The sequence below is a fragment of the Typopeltis vanoorti genome, chromosome 2, assembly GCF_054136105.1.
Source record: "Typopeltis vanoorti isolate ZY-2024b chromosome 2, IOZ_Tvanoo_1.0, whole genome shotgun sequence".
Lineage (NCBI taxonomy): Eukaryota > Metazoa > Arthropoda > Arachnida > Uropygi > Thelyphonidae > Typopeltis > Typopeltis vanoorti.
In genome coordinates, this window is record NC_143550.1 from 58,705,142 (window position 1) to 58,720,466 (window position 15,325).

At 33.8% G+C, this 15,325-nt stretch overlaps 1 protein-coding gene across 4 annotated transcripts in view; it reads left to right on the forward strand.

Annotated features, from left to right (window-relative positions):
- Nucleotides 1-11,840, forward strand: part of LOC150109062 (CCR4-NOT transcription complex subunit 3-like) — a 436,445-nt gene extending 424,605 nt beyond the window's left edge. For all 4 annotated transcript variants that reach the window (XM_090405199.1, XM_090405207.1, XM_090405214.1 and 1 more), the window contains one exon: nt 10,145-11,840. In XM_090405199.1, coding sequence (XP_090261325.1) covers nt 10,145-10,243 — 99 coding nt within the window. In that variant the 3' untranslated portion in view covers nt 10,244-11,840. The remainder of the gene's footprint in view (nt 1-10,144) is intronic.
- The last annotated feature ends 3,485 nt before the right edge of the window (nt 11,841-15,325 follow it).

Sequence of the window (15,325 nt, forward strand, 5' to 3'; positions counted from 1 at the left end):
AATGATTATCTAATCACAAAATCACGAAAATAATTAATTTTTAAATATATATTATTAGTTTCTTCTATAAAGAGCCACCGACCGCCTGAACGCCCCCCCAAATGCTTCTGATCCCACTATAGCCCCCCCCCCCCCCCCCTGGAAGGCTTCAGCACCACCTGGGGGCGGTACTGCCCACTTTGGGAACCTATGGTTTAAACGTAGTGAGGAGCTAATATTTATTAAGCACTCTAGATATCTTTTCAGATATGCCCTGAATGTGTGGGATGGTACCAGTTTTACTATTAATAGTCTTGCAATATTGGATATTCAGTGAGCATTTAGTGTTTTGTATATTCTTTGGGGATTATAGCCATTGGCTAAAATAGTGTGTGTACACATGAGTGAGGTCAGTGGTGAGAGCACTCCCATTAGAACTGTTCTCTGTGAGTCAGTGTTTTTAGGATACCATATTGTTGAGCAGGGCAATGGTTTGATTGTTTGTGCAGATATCTCTCAGTACGTGTAGGTTTTCTATAAACAGAAAAAGATAATGAGCCATCAGGATGGTGTGTGATTAGTCTATCTAGGAAGGACAGGCAGTCATTAGCTTCCTGTTATATTGTGAAGTGGATTTTAGAGTATTGGATATTTAAATACACTAAAATGTATCTAATGTGTCTGGACCATATGGCCAAACAACATAGTGCAGCCAAACCACTGGTTTGAGAGTGGCTGTATACATTGCTTGGTTTTCTAAGTGTTCTATGAGAAACTGGCTAAAGGGGGAAGCCATAACTGTCCCATCTAGTTGTTTATATATCTTCCTTTTCTATGCAAAACAATCCATATGAACTAAATTTGAATAATTCAAATATGTCTGGAGGGAAAAATATGACTAAAAATTCAAGGATTTCAATTAATGGTATATTGATAAATAGTGAAGTAATATCGAAGCTAATAATTATCTGAACTTTTTAAAATATTGTCTTTTAATATTTTTTTGGGTTAACAGATATTTTTACAAAAGAGGAAGAATTACTTTGGGGGGGGGGTAGTAATTTAGCCAAATGTTTAGCAAGATTTTATGTAAGACTGTTTATATTATCCACAATTGGGCATAGGGTGTATCTTGTTTGTGAATTTTTGGCACTCCATATATTCTTGATGTTTTTACATGAAAAGGCTTGAGTTTGTTGATTGTTTCTTTAGGCCAGGAAGTGATTTTCTCTAGTAATTTATGAACTTTATTCTTTTGTGAGTTAGTAGGGTCATGATCTATGATTTGGTATATAGACTGATCTTGTAAAAGAATGTGCATTTTATTTTCAGGTTCTATTTGGTTCATAATCATAGTTGCATTACTAAAGCATTACATTATTTTTGGAACTTGCCTGGGTGTGATAGCAAAGTTATGACCTCAACTTCATTCATTAGGGTTAATGATGATAAATTTACAACAGTACGATCTTGTTGTGATTATGGTGGTCCCATAGCACTATGATGTCGGAGGATTTCAAATTCTTTCTGGTTCCAGCTTTTGACTTTTTTGAATTCTTTAACTGCTGATGCATCAGAGATGTTGACGAAGATTTTCCACAGTTCAGGGTTTAAAGTATCACACAGTTTGTTGCATTTATTTTTGAAACCTCCACATGAGTAGCACTAATCTCTTCACCAGTAGTGCTAGACTAGCCCATTTGTAGGACCATGGTTGAATGAAACTTGCTTTTAATTTTGACACAGTTCGGTATTCTTTTTTGTTGTTTAAAAAAAATAAGTGATCCCTCTAATGACAAAATTTGGAAAACGTTTCTGATTTTCAGATTATTGATGTTTAAATTTGTATTTCCTATGTAAATCCTACTCATTTAGAGAAAGCAACTGACACAATGAAAAAGGAAAAGGTGGTCCTTGTTGTGGATCTAAATTACAGAGTAGGAAATGATTGTTAGACATACAAAATATATTGGGAAAATTTGGAGAAAAGAGCAAAGCTAATAATAATGGCAAATACCTGTTGGATTTCTGCTCAGGATATGGGCTGGTTATTACTAACACAATGTTCCAACATAAAAATGTGCACAAATTCACATGGAGAGAAGATGCAATGAATTGACTGTGTTATTGTTGATAGTGATGTTTTCTCCCTGGTGCAAGACACCAGAGTGTAGGAGAGCAGGATAAAATTGAATTTCATATTGAAAAGAAGAACATATAAGAAAGTTTTGAAGCAAATGAAAGTTGAGCAGCTCTCAGATGTGAACTGTAGACTAAAATACACAAACATGATTGAAGAAAAAATGAAAGAGTTTGAGAACAGGAATCAAACCTTGGAGATTCAGTGGCAAGCCCTAAAGAAAAACTGATTGATTCAGCCAGAGGGGCATGTGGTGAGGTGGTCTGTAAGGATAGAAAAATCAGAACTCCATGGTGGATACAGGAAGTTAAAGAGGCAGTGAAAGAAAAGAAGAAAGCATATCAAACGTTCCTGGCAAATAAGTCAGCTTGTGCTCTTAGAGAATACAGAAACAAATGTAAGAAAGCTAAACACTATGTAAAACTAGCTAAACAAAAGTCATGGGAGGACTTTGATAAGAACATAGAAAATAAATATCAAGCAGGTGGCAAGATATCTGGAGATTGTTGAAGAAGCTCAGAAGTGGAGGAAAGAGTGCTATAAAAGGAATTAGAGATGATAAAGTTGACATGAAAATAGGAGTTAAAGATATCCTTGAAGTATGGAGTAATTACTTCGAAAGATTGCTAAATGAAACAATCAGTAACAGCACAGTGGTAAAAAACACTGACCAGGCATGCAGTCAGGAATACATATCCATACTTGAAGTAGAAAAAGACATCAAAAGCCTGAAATGTGGAAAGGCAGCAGGAGTAGATGATATTCGACCAGAAATGCTCAATTATGGAGGTATAAAAGTTACAGTGGCTGCACTGCATAGTTCAGAAGTCCAGGACAGAGAGACGAATTCCAGATGATTGGAGTAGTGCTCTCATAGTACCCATATACAAAAAAGGAAATAAAACTGAATGTGAGAATTACAGAGGTATTTCTCTACTGAGTATTCCTGGTAAGATATATGCAAGTATACTTGAGAAACGGTTGAGAAGAATTGTGGAAGAAAAGCTAAGTGAAGAACAAGCTGGATTCAGGCCAAATAGAGGCTGTCAGGATCAGATTATCACTTTGCGACAGACAGTTGAGAAATCGTGGGATTAAAACAAAGATATGTATTTAAGCTTGGTAGATCTGGAAAAGGTCATATAAAAGGTACCAAGAGAGAAGCTATTCAAAACACTACAGTTATATGATGTCAGTGGCGCATTTTATCAAGCAATACGTAGTCTTTATTTGAGTTGTAAGTCAGTTGTTAGAATTGAAAGATGTACAGGAATGTGGTTTAATGTTAAATCTGGTGTCAGATTTAACATTAAAAGATGTACTTTTTCCCCTCTGTTATTCATTATCTATCTTCTTCTTCTTGAGTATTCTGCAAATGAGCAGGTTCTTCTCTTAGTAGCAAAAACTTTTCTTCCACTCTCTTCTGGTCTGAGCCTTCTCTTTCAAAGTTGCATACCTGTCTCCATTCAACATGTCATCTAGCATTGTTTCCTTACTCTTCCTCTGGGTCTTTGTCCATCTATTTTTCCTTCAATGACATCTCTGATGATTCCATTCCCTCTCAGAATATGTCCAATCCAGTTTCCCCTTTCTTCTTTTTTTTCTCCTTAACAGACTTCTTTCTTCTTCTACTCTTTTTAAGATCTATTCATTAATTATTTTATCTGTCCATTTGATTTATTTTCCATCCTTCTCCAAATCCACATCCCAACGCTTTCCAAAATCTTAATTTCTTCTTTTTTCAGTGTCCAAGTTTCAGCTGCATAGAGGGCAACACTCCACACCTAACATTTTATTAGTCTTTTCTTTAGATTTCTATCCATTTTACTTCTGAATAAATTCCATTTTCTATTAAAGGCATCTCTTCCCATCTCTATTCTTGCTTTTATGTGACTTTTATATCTTCCGTAACTTCTAATAACACTTCCTAGATATTTAAATGTCTTTACTTGATTCAATTTTTCCCCATTTATTCTGATATCCATAATTGCCTTTTTTCTTGCTATTTTCATTGCCTTTGTTTTTCTGATGTTAATTTTCATTCCATAATCGATACAGGATTCCAGTAATCTGTTCAACAGATGTTATAGTCCTGTTTCAGTATTTGATAATAATGCATTGTCATCTGTGTATCTTATTGCAAATATCTCTCTGCCTCCAATCTTTATTCCTTCTTCTGAATTCTCCAGTGCTTCTTTTAACATTGCTTCAGAATACACGATAAACAAAATTGGTGACAGAGAACAGCCTTGTTTTACTTCTTGTCCAATGATACCTGGTTCTGTTGTAACATATATGTCTCTCACCATGGTAGTTTGTCCCATATATAGTGAAATAATTCTGTGTTTCCAATCTATATCAATCTTTTCCATTACTTCCACCATCTTATCCGATCATTATCTATATGAATCATATTATGAAGGAAAGTGGTATTAAACCTGATATCAAAATTGGATATGTTAATGTCAGCTCTTTGCTTTATGCTAATGATGTTATATTTCTAAATAAATCCACTACATGTCCGCAAGATTCCCTGACTAAAGTGAATAACTGTTGTAATAGATATTCACACAAATGGTATGAAGGTCAGCATTGAAAAGACAAAGACAATAAAAATAGGCAGAAACATTGAAAATATCAACTGCATTGTGAATAGAGAACCTATAGAACAAGTGAAAAATTTCACCTACTTAGGCACGATTTTTAGTGAAGATGGTAAATTAAATATGGAAATAGACAACAGAATCAACAAAGCTGGCATGGTAGGAAGTCAACTGAATAAATTTATATGGATTAAGAGAGAAATTAGCCAAAACACTAAATTAGTTATATACAAGACAGTGTTTAAACCAATTTTAACTTATTGATTTGAGAGCTGGGTCAGAAGTAAAACACTTAACCAAAGACTAGAGACCGCTGATATGAGAGTCCTGAGAAAGATTATAGGCGTGAACAGATAGCATCAATGGCAATATCATATTAAAAACAAGGATATTAGAAAAGAACTTGACATTGTTAGCATTCAGGAATGCATTAGCAGAGCTAATCTCAGGTGGTATGGTCACTTAAACAGAATGCGAGAGGAAAGATTATCAAAACAAGTGTTCTCTGCCAGGTTTGGCAGGAAAAAGACCCAGAGGAAGGCCAAGATATAGGTGGATTGATAGAATAAAAAGTTCCTTAGAATATAGAAATATAAGATCTGATAATGTTGGAGTCTTGACAGGTAACATATTGATTTGGAGGAAAATTGTAGAAAGCAAGTTAGTAACGATGTAATTTTTCATGTAGTACTATCATAGCCTGTACGCCCCTTGAGGGTACATATCAGGAATTTGATAATAATGATCCTACTGGTGAAAGGCTATAAACCTATAGTGCAGTAGAACTGTGGGTAGGCTGAGGATTAGATAATCTGAAAACCCTGTTCTGGAAACCACACATGAAAATTTTTCAAGTTGTTTCAGGTCTCCTATTAATAAGCAGAATGGTGGTCTCACACCAGACAGTGGCATTCAACTGGATTAGTAGCTACTTATGTTTGTGTATGTTTCTAAATAGATATGAAGAAAAAGACAAATAAGTATTACATACATCTCAAGTATTACACTTGAGAACACACACAATTTACAGACAAAAACTACTAGTGGTGGTGGGCAGTAGATGCTATTGATATAGGTAATGATGGTAGTGACCTTTCACTATAGTTGATGGATGAAGTGGTGGAGACTGAGAGTTGTAGAATGGGTTTCCTTCCTCAGTGTCTTTGGACTCCTTGGAGGTGTCATGTAATAATAATAATACTTAGTTTAATGTGTGTTGAGCCTATTTAGCATGTCATTAATGTTGTCTCAATTCATGACATGCATGTTTGCCTGAAATATTGAATTCCTGACCTCATTTGAAGGAGTCTGTTTCATTTCTCATACAGATTTGTGCTAGGAATATCAGAAACAAAGGGATAGAGTTTGTTTTCTTGGTTCAATATGTTGGAACCTCAGATTGTAGGCATTAGTGAATCAGACATAATAACTAGTATTGTGTGTAAAGGGGTACAATATTTTTAGGAAAGATAGACAGGAGAGGAAGGGCATGCTGCTGATATCGGATATCTTGAATTCAGTTAGTGTGGAGACATGATTGTAGTACTAGTAATAGTATTTCGTGTGACAGTGAGTTTGAAGCCATCTGGTGTGAGGTGGAATCTAACAAGATCAAATACATAGTGGGGGCTTGTTGGTATTGTATTGAATATCTCGGCACCTGTTTAAGAAGGTTAACTTGAAGGCTAACAAGTTAACCTTCTTAAACATGCCAATTTTACCTTCCACTTACTGAATTGCTGTGCCTTGCATATGATATCTCCGTGAAGAATTCTTAAACAAGTAAACAGGCTAACGTGTTGGAAGTTCATGTCAATTTGTTTAACGTTATTGATACACAACAATAATAATAAATAATAATTATTGATTTAACTTATTTGTTGATATTTTGCTGGTATTATATCCAGCATCTTCAGAGCACCAAAATAGTTTGTCACAATACATGAACAACGTATCAAAAGTCCAGTTGCACAATCACTAAGCCAAATAACAGAATATTAAATATATAATGCTGACAATATTTTCTGTACACAATAAAACACGAATCCAGCATGTGAACATTACACAACACCTTTCCAATTCATAGTGACAAAATGGTTGCCAAACCAATAACATATGAAGTTGTCAACATGATATAACTGAATTCTTGGAAAAGGGAACAGTTTGGCTTCAGGCATCTATTGGTGACATGCCAGAAGCTATACTATTAGCAGCAGCAGAAGAAGATAGGCAAAACAGCAGTCTTGCAATGGCTAAGTAAAACTGACATGATAGAACAGAAAATTCAGAAACTCGATGCATTCATGGAAGAAGATCAGTAGAAACTGCCACCTGTCTTAACAAAAGGGTGCCATTGCTGAAGAGTCACTTTCTATCCTAAAGAAACAGTCAATAAACTCAAGCCTTTTCATGTAAAAACACCCAGAATATATGGAGCACCAAAAATTTAGAAAGAAGATACACCGCTATACCCAATTGTGAATGTTATATAAACAGCCCTACATACAAACTTGTTAAACATTAGACAAAATTCCAAGCCCCCCCATAGGTAATTCTTCCTCTTTTGTTAAAAATTCTATTAAATTAGAGAGTATATTAAAACAATATTTTTAATAGTTCAGCCATAATGATTAGCTTCTACCTGATATTTCTGTAATTCCTCTGCAAGTTCCTTTTTTCTTCAGTGATGCTTCTTATGTTGAAAGTTTTTTAGTTTGTTCATTAGTCCCTCCTCTACACTCCAACTTCTTATGATGTCGCCTTCACGAGTTGAAATACATTGATAAACTGCTTATCGGATACTTCAACTATATCCTTTGCATCAGTTACCTGTATCATCAACTAACATCATCCTCCCATAGACATTCTTTTTTCTACATGCCACATATCAAAAACATTCACTAGGATTTTTCTTAGCTTTATTGGCTAATTTCTGCTCATAATGCACTTTTGCTGTCTTTACTGAATCACCTTCGTGGCCTGCTCTTTGTACTTCTCATGCAACTGATTATTACTAACATTCATCTTGTGTTGCATCCATAGGTGCCTTCTTCTTCTTCCAGATTTTATGCTTAATCTCTTCATTCATCCATTTTACTCCTACTTTATTTAGCCTTTTCACCTTTGGAATATGCTGACATGGCTGCTGTTAAATAACTTTTGATCAATAACTAAGTAGCATCTGTCTCTTCACTCAACTGCTTTCCATGCTATAGCTTCCAGTTGTCTCCTAAACTTTTCATAATCACCAGCCTCGTACTGCTACATATATCCCTTCTCTACAGAAGTTCTCATATGACTGGCGATTACTTTAGGTGATCTCCAGTCATATGAGAACTTCTGTTATTAGGTGATCACTTCATGGTCACTCTCACCAACCAAGGGAAGATTAGACACTATTCACAATCACCACAATCACATCCTCTGATATAAGCCAGATCTAAGACTCTCAACCTATGTGTGCCCCTGTTACATTTTGCCCCTTAAGACCTCAAGAAATTCATTCCCTGATGCTGTCTGTTCATTCCAATCAATATTTCCATAATTAAAATCACCAATAATGATCATCCTTCACTTGTTCACTAAGACAAGTTGCTTATACATTTGTTTCCATGTTTCCTGGCTTGCAGCAACATCCACCCATATCTCATTCTATCAACCTCTACCTCACACCATACTGCTTCTGAAACACTGCCATTTTCTCCCTTGTGTCAACCTTGTATGGACATAATTCCCTCACTACCATCATATCCTTCTATTTCTATTCCCCTTAGGATATCATTCTCATCCAACCATGTTTCACTAATTCCATCTGTTTTCAGACATATAAACTTAATCATTGCAACAATTTCATCTCCCTTATTTCTGATACTCCTGGCATTCATAAATAAGCATAACAATTCTTTTCTTGGTTTATAACCACTCCTACCCATACCACCCCTCACCTGTGACTTCTTCACACCTGCTTCTGTCTGCTCACCCTTACTCTTTATCCCATATGCCCCCCCCTCCATACTTAACTACTTCCCATGTATTCCAGGCTATTCCATTCCAATGTTGACCTTCTCATACTTTCATTCATTACCACTTTCAGAATCTACTTTCTCTTTACAGTGTCTTCCTAGCTCACCTCATTTCCATGTCCAACTTATAATCCTGTTTGCACAATCTCATTCACAGTCACCTCTGTCTTACTTGGTCCACTCTTCTGCTTATTTACAGCATTTCTGACATCTGATGATACCTTGTTTGCATCACTCATTACACTTCCTTCCAGCAGAATTTCCAGATGATTCACTCCATCACCATTAAAATATGGTCCATCAATCTTATATAGCTTCATTTGTCCCTTAAACTCATCCCACACATTCAGAAATCCTAGAATATTATTCTCGCATATATGGAGGGGGGGGGTATACCAAAAGCCTCAGCCTCTCTAAAAATGTTTGATGACTAATTCCAACAGTCTTTCACACTGAACATTGTGAAAGATTGTTGAAGTGGAACAGTGTAATGTCATCTTTAATATTTTCTCTTATGTAGGTAATTGAAGAAAATCATGTTGACAAATGCTGCAACATGTTGTCTGTTTTAGAGTTACTATGAACACATTCAGAGTTGCATCAACTCTGAATAAGTTCAATTGAAGAATTTTTTTTTCCCAAAAAAATCCTTTGTCTTCTTCAAGTAGTCCAATTTTTGTTCGTGAGACTTTTAATTTCTTCCATTCTTGAAAGAATAGCAAATGTAATATCAACTACAATAACCTCACTAATGAAAATAATTAGTCATTTCATAGTATTTTAGAGTATAAGAGAGCATTCCATGAATCACAAAATACTTTTTCTCAGGATATAATAATAAAGTTTCAGGCTATTTGCATTATTATACTTAAGATTACATGCAACATTATGCTTAAAATTATTCCGAATAAATAATGTTATACACTGTCAGAAACGTGAGGTGCATATTGCTGTGTTACCAAATGGATTTACTCAGCAATATACATCTCTCATTTCATTTTACCCACAGTATTAGTAATTGTACTGTAAAGAGAAAGATTTGAGTGAGAAAACAGTAGTGTTATTATCTGAATGATCTTCAGAATCAATAAAGAATAATCTAACCATGTGTTTTAGTGGGTGTAATTTTTTTTAAATAAAGCATTAATATTTTAAACAGTTTCATTGGAATCTTTAAGTGTGCACCAGACCTTATCAAATAAATCTATATTTAAAAGGCTTATATTACATTTACATATTATATAATTGTAAAACATTTGAATGAAAAGTAGTAACTTAGTAGTGTGTATAGGGAAAATAATAAACATTAACTAATAAGTAGAATCTACTTTTTTGAATATTTCATAAATAAGTTATTTTAAAGATAAAATTTCAAAGTTTTCTTTTTTTCTCACTCCCAGGGCACATATATATACTTCGATTATGAGAAATGGGGCCAAAGAAAAAAAGAAGGTTTCACATTTGAATACCAGTACTTAGAAGATCGTGATCTGAACTGATATCCTCATCAACTTCTGTGAAATATCCCTGAGGTATTTTAATGGACTAAAATCTAGAAGGACACCAGCAATTAGAGTAAAAGGATGTTTAGAAAAACCTGACTCTGTTGTTAAAGGCTGGTCTTAACTGCCTTTTGTGTCCTCACTTCCAGCCAGTGAACACAGATCTTAGTCAGGCTTTTCTTGTTAGTTCTCTCCTGGGCCAGGGAGCAGATTTGTTCTTATATGTAACATTGGGTGTGAATTAGAATAATAGGATACTGGTTAGTGTGAGTCGAAGTTTTTAAGAAAGATTTCAGTCTCCGATACTGCTGGGAACCCGGTTGATTGTTGGCAACAAAGAAAGTTGGTTTGTAACGTCCTGCAATGCAGTCCTTGCAATGCCCTTTTGTACAACTTGCCATGGTCTATTTAAGGAACTGACTATAAGGCAGTATCAGTGAGAAGTCTGCCTTGTGTAATTTAAATTTGTATTATTTTGTAACTATTGGCCACCAAAAATTTTGCCTTCGATTCAGCTGGGAGTTTGGCCATAAAAATGTGATCCTCATTGTAAATACATCTTTCCATACAATGTTGCCTGTATGTAACTCATTACATCATCAGACTTATGTTAAAGATCGATTACAAAGAAATGTATGGGATTTTAATAACTTTTTTGTTGTTGTTTTGTAAAGGACTTCATTTGTAAGTAAAAGCCAAAAGAGAAAAAAAAGGAAAAAAAAAAAAAAAAAAGAGAAAAGAAAGTGAAAACTACTTATGTTTTTGCAGAAGAGTTCACAGTCTTCCCTGCAGGCAGAGGCAGCTATGTGAGCTATCAGCATATTATATCTGATTTTATTGTTTTAGAAATTTTCTACTTGTTTTACATCTGGGAGATGGTGGTATTTTAAAAACCTGTTTCTTGCCATGTACAAAAACTGTTAAATTACAATGTTATCTGTGCTTCCGTATGATGGAGGGGGGGGGGAGAGAAAACTGATGTAATCAGGTTTTTGATGTCAACTTCATGTTTAAATATTAAAACATGTTGAGATTTAAAAAAGAAAGACAGAATTAAATCATTTTCTCTAAAATTTGTCTTGGATTATATTTTCTGAAATAAGATAAAACAATAAAAAAAAAAGGTTCAGAGTTGTGAATTTACCCTTTTGCATTTCCACTGAAGAATGAAGTATTATTTATTGTATTTCATAATGTATAAAAAACTCAGCTTCAAGATTTGTTCATATGGTATATGACTGTATAATTAATACGGATATGTAAAAAAAAAAAAAAAAAAAATTGATTTAAGGAAAAATAATTTAACTAAGAGTTTAAATGAAATTGGTATTTGAAGTCCGTTTAACATTAATCATAAAATAATGGATGATTTTTTTTGAGGAAAAAAAGTTTTGTTTATTAGTCTTGCTTTTTGATTTGTGATGCTATCCTTATTTTTGTACAGCAAGCCCAGAAAGTTTACTTATGGAGACCACACTCTCCGATTATTTGTCTCTGTCACGGGTTACTGGTAACCACTGATAACCTTTTGAGACGCTGTAAATATGAGGACTGTGAAACCACTGTTGTGGACTTAAAAAAAAGTCCCGCTGAATAAAGGCAAAATAAGACTTCTCTGGAATTTGCTTTTTTTTTTCCTTCCCTCATGAATGATTAATACTGTGGTGAATCATTGTTGCACATTGTTATTTTTGCTTTGAGCACATTTTTTTTTTTTTTAAGTGTTTCATTACATTCATATATTACTCAGACATATTTCTTGACCACAGTGATATGTTCTTGATTTTAAAAAATTGCATTTATTAGCTGAGCACAGTTATTTATTTATTTAAACTCTGACATAATCATGGTATACTACTTTCCCATTCTCAGATTTACATAGGATAATATATAAAATAATGATGCATGGTTACATTGTGATATTTTAAAATATCAGTTCACTGATGGAATGAAATTTATAAAACATAAAAAATAATGTTTAATAGAAGGATAAAATGTAAGTAGCATCCTGGATAAACAAACCATTACAACTTTCTCCTATTCTTTAATAACTTAGCAGTAGGAGTTATGTTTTACTTTATCTTTTGGATCAGATCACCAACATTTTGTTCAAGACATTAAGATGTCTTGAGCAAAAATGTGTGACATAGAAGGAAATATCCTTTATACATTCTCTTTTAAATTATCTCATTTCAAGAAATTCATTAAAATGTTTCATTCTCAAATTTCTAGAAAATCTGAAATAATCCCTTATTGAAGTTTTTCATGAATTTCACATTGTATGAGTTTGAGATATAAAGGTCCAATGTAAATTTTTGTTGATGTTGTAAAACAAGTACACATTTTATCTATACAGAAAAATTCCCGAAGGGGACTTTTAGAACTATCTCCTTTCTAGAGGAATTACAGAAATACCATATTGACATAATTGGCATTACTAAGTTAGAGGAAGAAATACTTCTAAATATAGCCATAAGATGTACCTAGACAGCAGTAATGGGAAAGGAAGAAGTTATAGTATTCTTCTCTAGATATGAAAATAAACTTGAATTGCAGCAATTTCAAGTACAGTTGACTTGAATAATACGTGGATTGCGGGTGCCGATCCCCCACATTGTTCGAAAATCCATGTATAACTTTTGACTCCCCTCAGAAAAAAAATAATAATAATAACAGTTAGACTATAATAAGTTTAGTTTAATCCTTTATCCAAGTGTGAGCAAACAAAGTTTGCACCTGAAAGTATCTTCAGGACTGAGCTAAGGTGGTGCAACACGTGGCAAAAGTGGAGAAAGTAATCATCACTCTTATCTCAGTATCTCCCATAATGCAAAGCACATCTCCTTGCGAATGAGATGTGCAGAAGCAATGAGAGGCCTCTCATTGCTTCTGCCTTGGTGTCTCCACTACTGGGCCTGGCTCCCACTGATGAGACCTCAGTAAAGGTCGAAACTGGCCCTTGCCTTAATGCATAGCATTACACATATCCTCAAGGAGATGTGCTTTCATTATGGGAGATACTGAGATAAGGGTGATGATAGCTTTCTCCACCTTTGCCACGAGTTGCCTTAGTGTTGCACCACTTAGTTCAGTCCTGAAGATACTTTCAGGCACAAACTTTGTTTGCTCACACTTGGATAAGGGATTAAACTAAACTTATTATTCCCAAAAAAAAACTTAACTACTAATAGCTTGCTGTTGACCGGAAACCTTGCCAATAACATAACAGTCGATTAACACATATTTCATATAGTATGTATGTATTATATAGTATATTCTTATAATAAAGTAAGCTAGAGAAAAGAAAATATTATTCAAGAAAATCGTAAGGAAGTGAAAATACATTTACAGTACTGTACTGTACTGTATTTATCGATACTGTAAGTTTACGTTGTCTGTTTACAAGATGAATTATACCATCAAAAATGAAAATATAATGTAAAAAATAAATTATTCATATTTATTTACAGGTGTAATGATTCATGCATTGATAATGAAGAAGCAGCAATATGATTGCTTAGTGGTAGTTTAGTGCAGTCGATATGATTGCTTCGTGGTAGCCTGGCCTATACACTAATGAATGAATCGTTATAAAATTTTTATTTTATGCTAATTAATTTAACTAATTAATAACCATTAATCTTATGTAGTGATGATTTAATACTGCAAATGGCCATGTACGATCTGCAAGTGTTTGTGTGCATAAGTTTTGATAAATTTTAACTTTTTATAAATTGATTTGTGTATACTTTATGGTAGCAAATGATAAAATAGACTAGTATCTACATATATTTTATGCATTCATGACATACTTAACTTTTTCATAATTTTTTTCGATATTTCTAATCTATGCAGTTCATCTGAGAGTCGTTTCAAATTGTCGAAATCTCTAAAAAAAAATTTCCAATATATTTATTTTAAAAAAATTCGCATATAAGTGGACCTATGCAGTTCAAACCCGCATTTTTCAAATATCAACTGTATATAGCAATGTTGACATCTATGTCCCACAAAAGGTTATATAGTAGTAGGGAAGAAGTACAGTAGAATAAGTTAATTTGAGATGAGCTGACAAAAATAAATAGAAAATGCTTGTTGTTGTTAGACTTACATACCACAGTAAGAAATAAATCTATATATGAAAATGTTTTTAAAAGATAAGGCATTCAAAATTAGCTTTGTCCATTTGAAACAAAGGCAGAAGCAATCATTATTATGGTAAATTCTTGCTACATTTCTGTTCAGAATAAGACCTCATTACTAGTATAAATAAATGAATGGTTTGCATAAATCCGCATGGAAAGAACATTGCTATTACAAGTAATGACTCTGAAGTTTTAAAAAGAATCAAAGTCAAGAAGCTTTTAGAGATGAACTTGTACATTCAGATACAGAAATATTGGGGGAAGGGAAGATTAAATTGAAAACAAGAACCAAATCTTAGAATTACAAAATCAGAAGAAAATGTTGATTCAGTTAGTAAAGCATACGGCAAAATTTATCTGCAAGGATAGAAAAATTGGAATCTTATGTTACTCAAGACATTTAAAGAGGTTTAATGGCCGTCCTGTAAAAGAAGTCATATCAGAAATTCTTGGAAAGTATGTCTGCACATGCCTTTAGAGAATAAACAAGAAAATGTATTGTTAGGAAGTGACCAAACAAAAGTCAAGGAAATCTTATGGATGATACATATCATAAAGACATTCTGAAGGCTATTGAAAGAGCTTAGAGAAAAGAGTCAAAAGGAATTGGAGGTAGAGCCAACATGAAAACTGAGGATAAGGGTATGCTGGATGTCTGCATTAATTACTATGAAAAAAATTGCAGAATAGTGATGGAAAATATGTAGGAGTGTAGTCATGAGTATGTCAATATAAATTAAAAAAAAAAAAGTATGGAAAAGCAGTTGAGATACATGATATTCAACTGTGAATGCTAAGATATGGAGGTTTTCTGTGGTTATTATAGTATATACTACACAGAGAATTTATGTAGATGATTGCATAGAGTTCTCAAGATGCTATGAAAAAAGGGCAACACAGGAATGAAAGCTATAGATAACTTTCCTTACTGAGG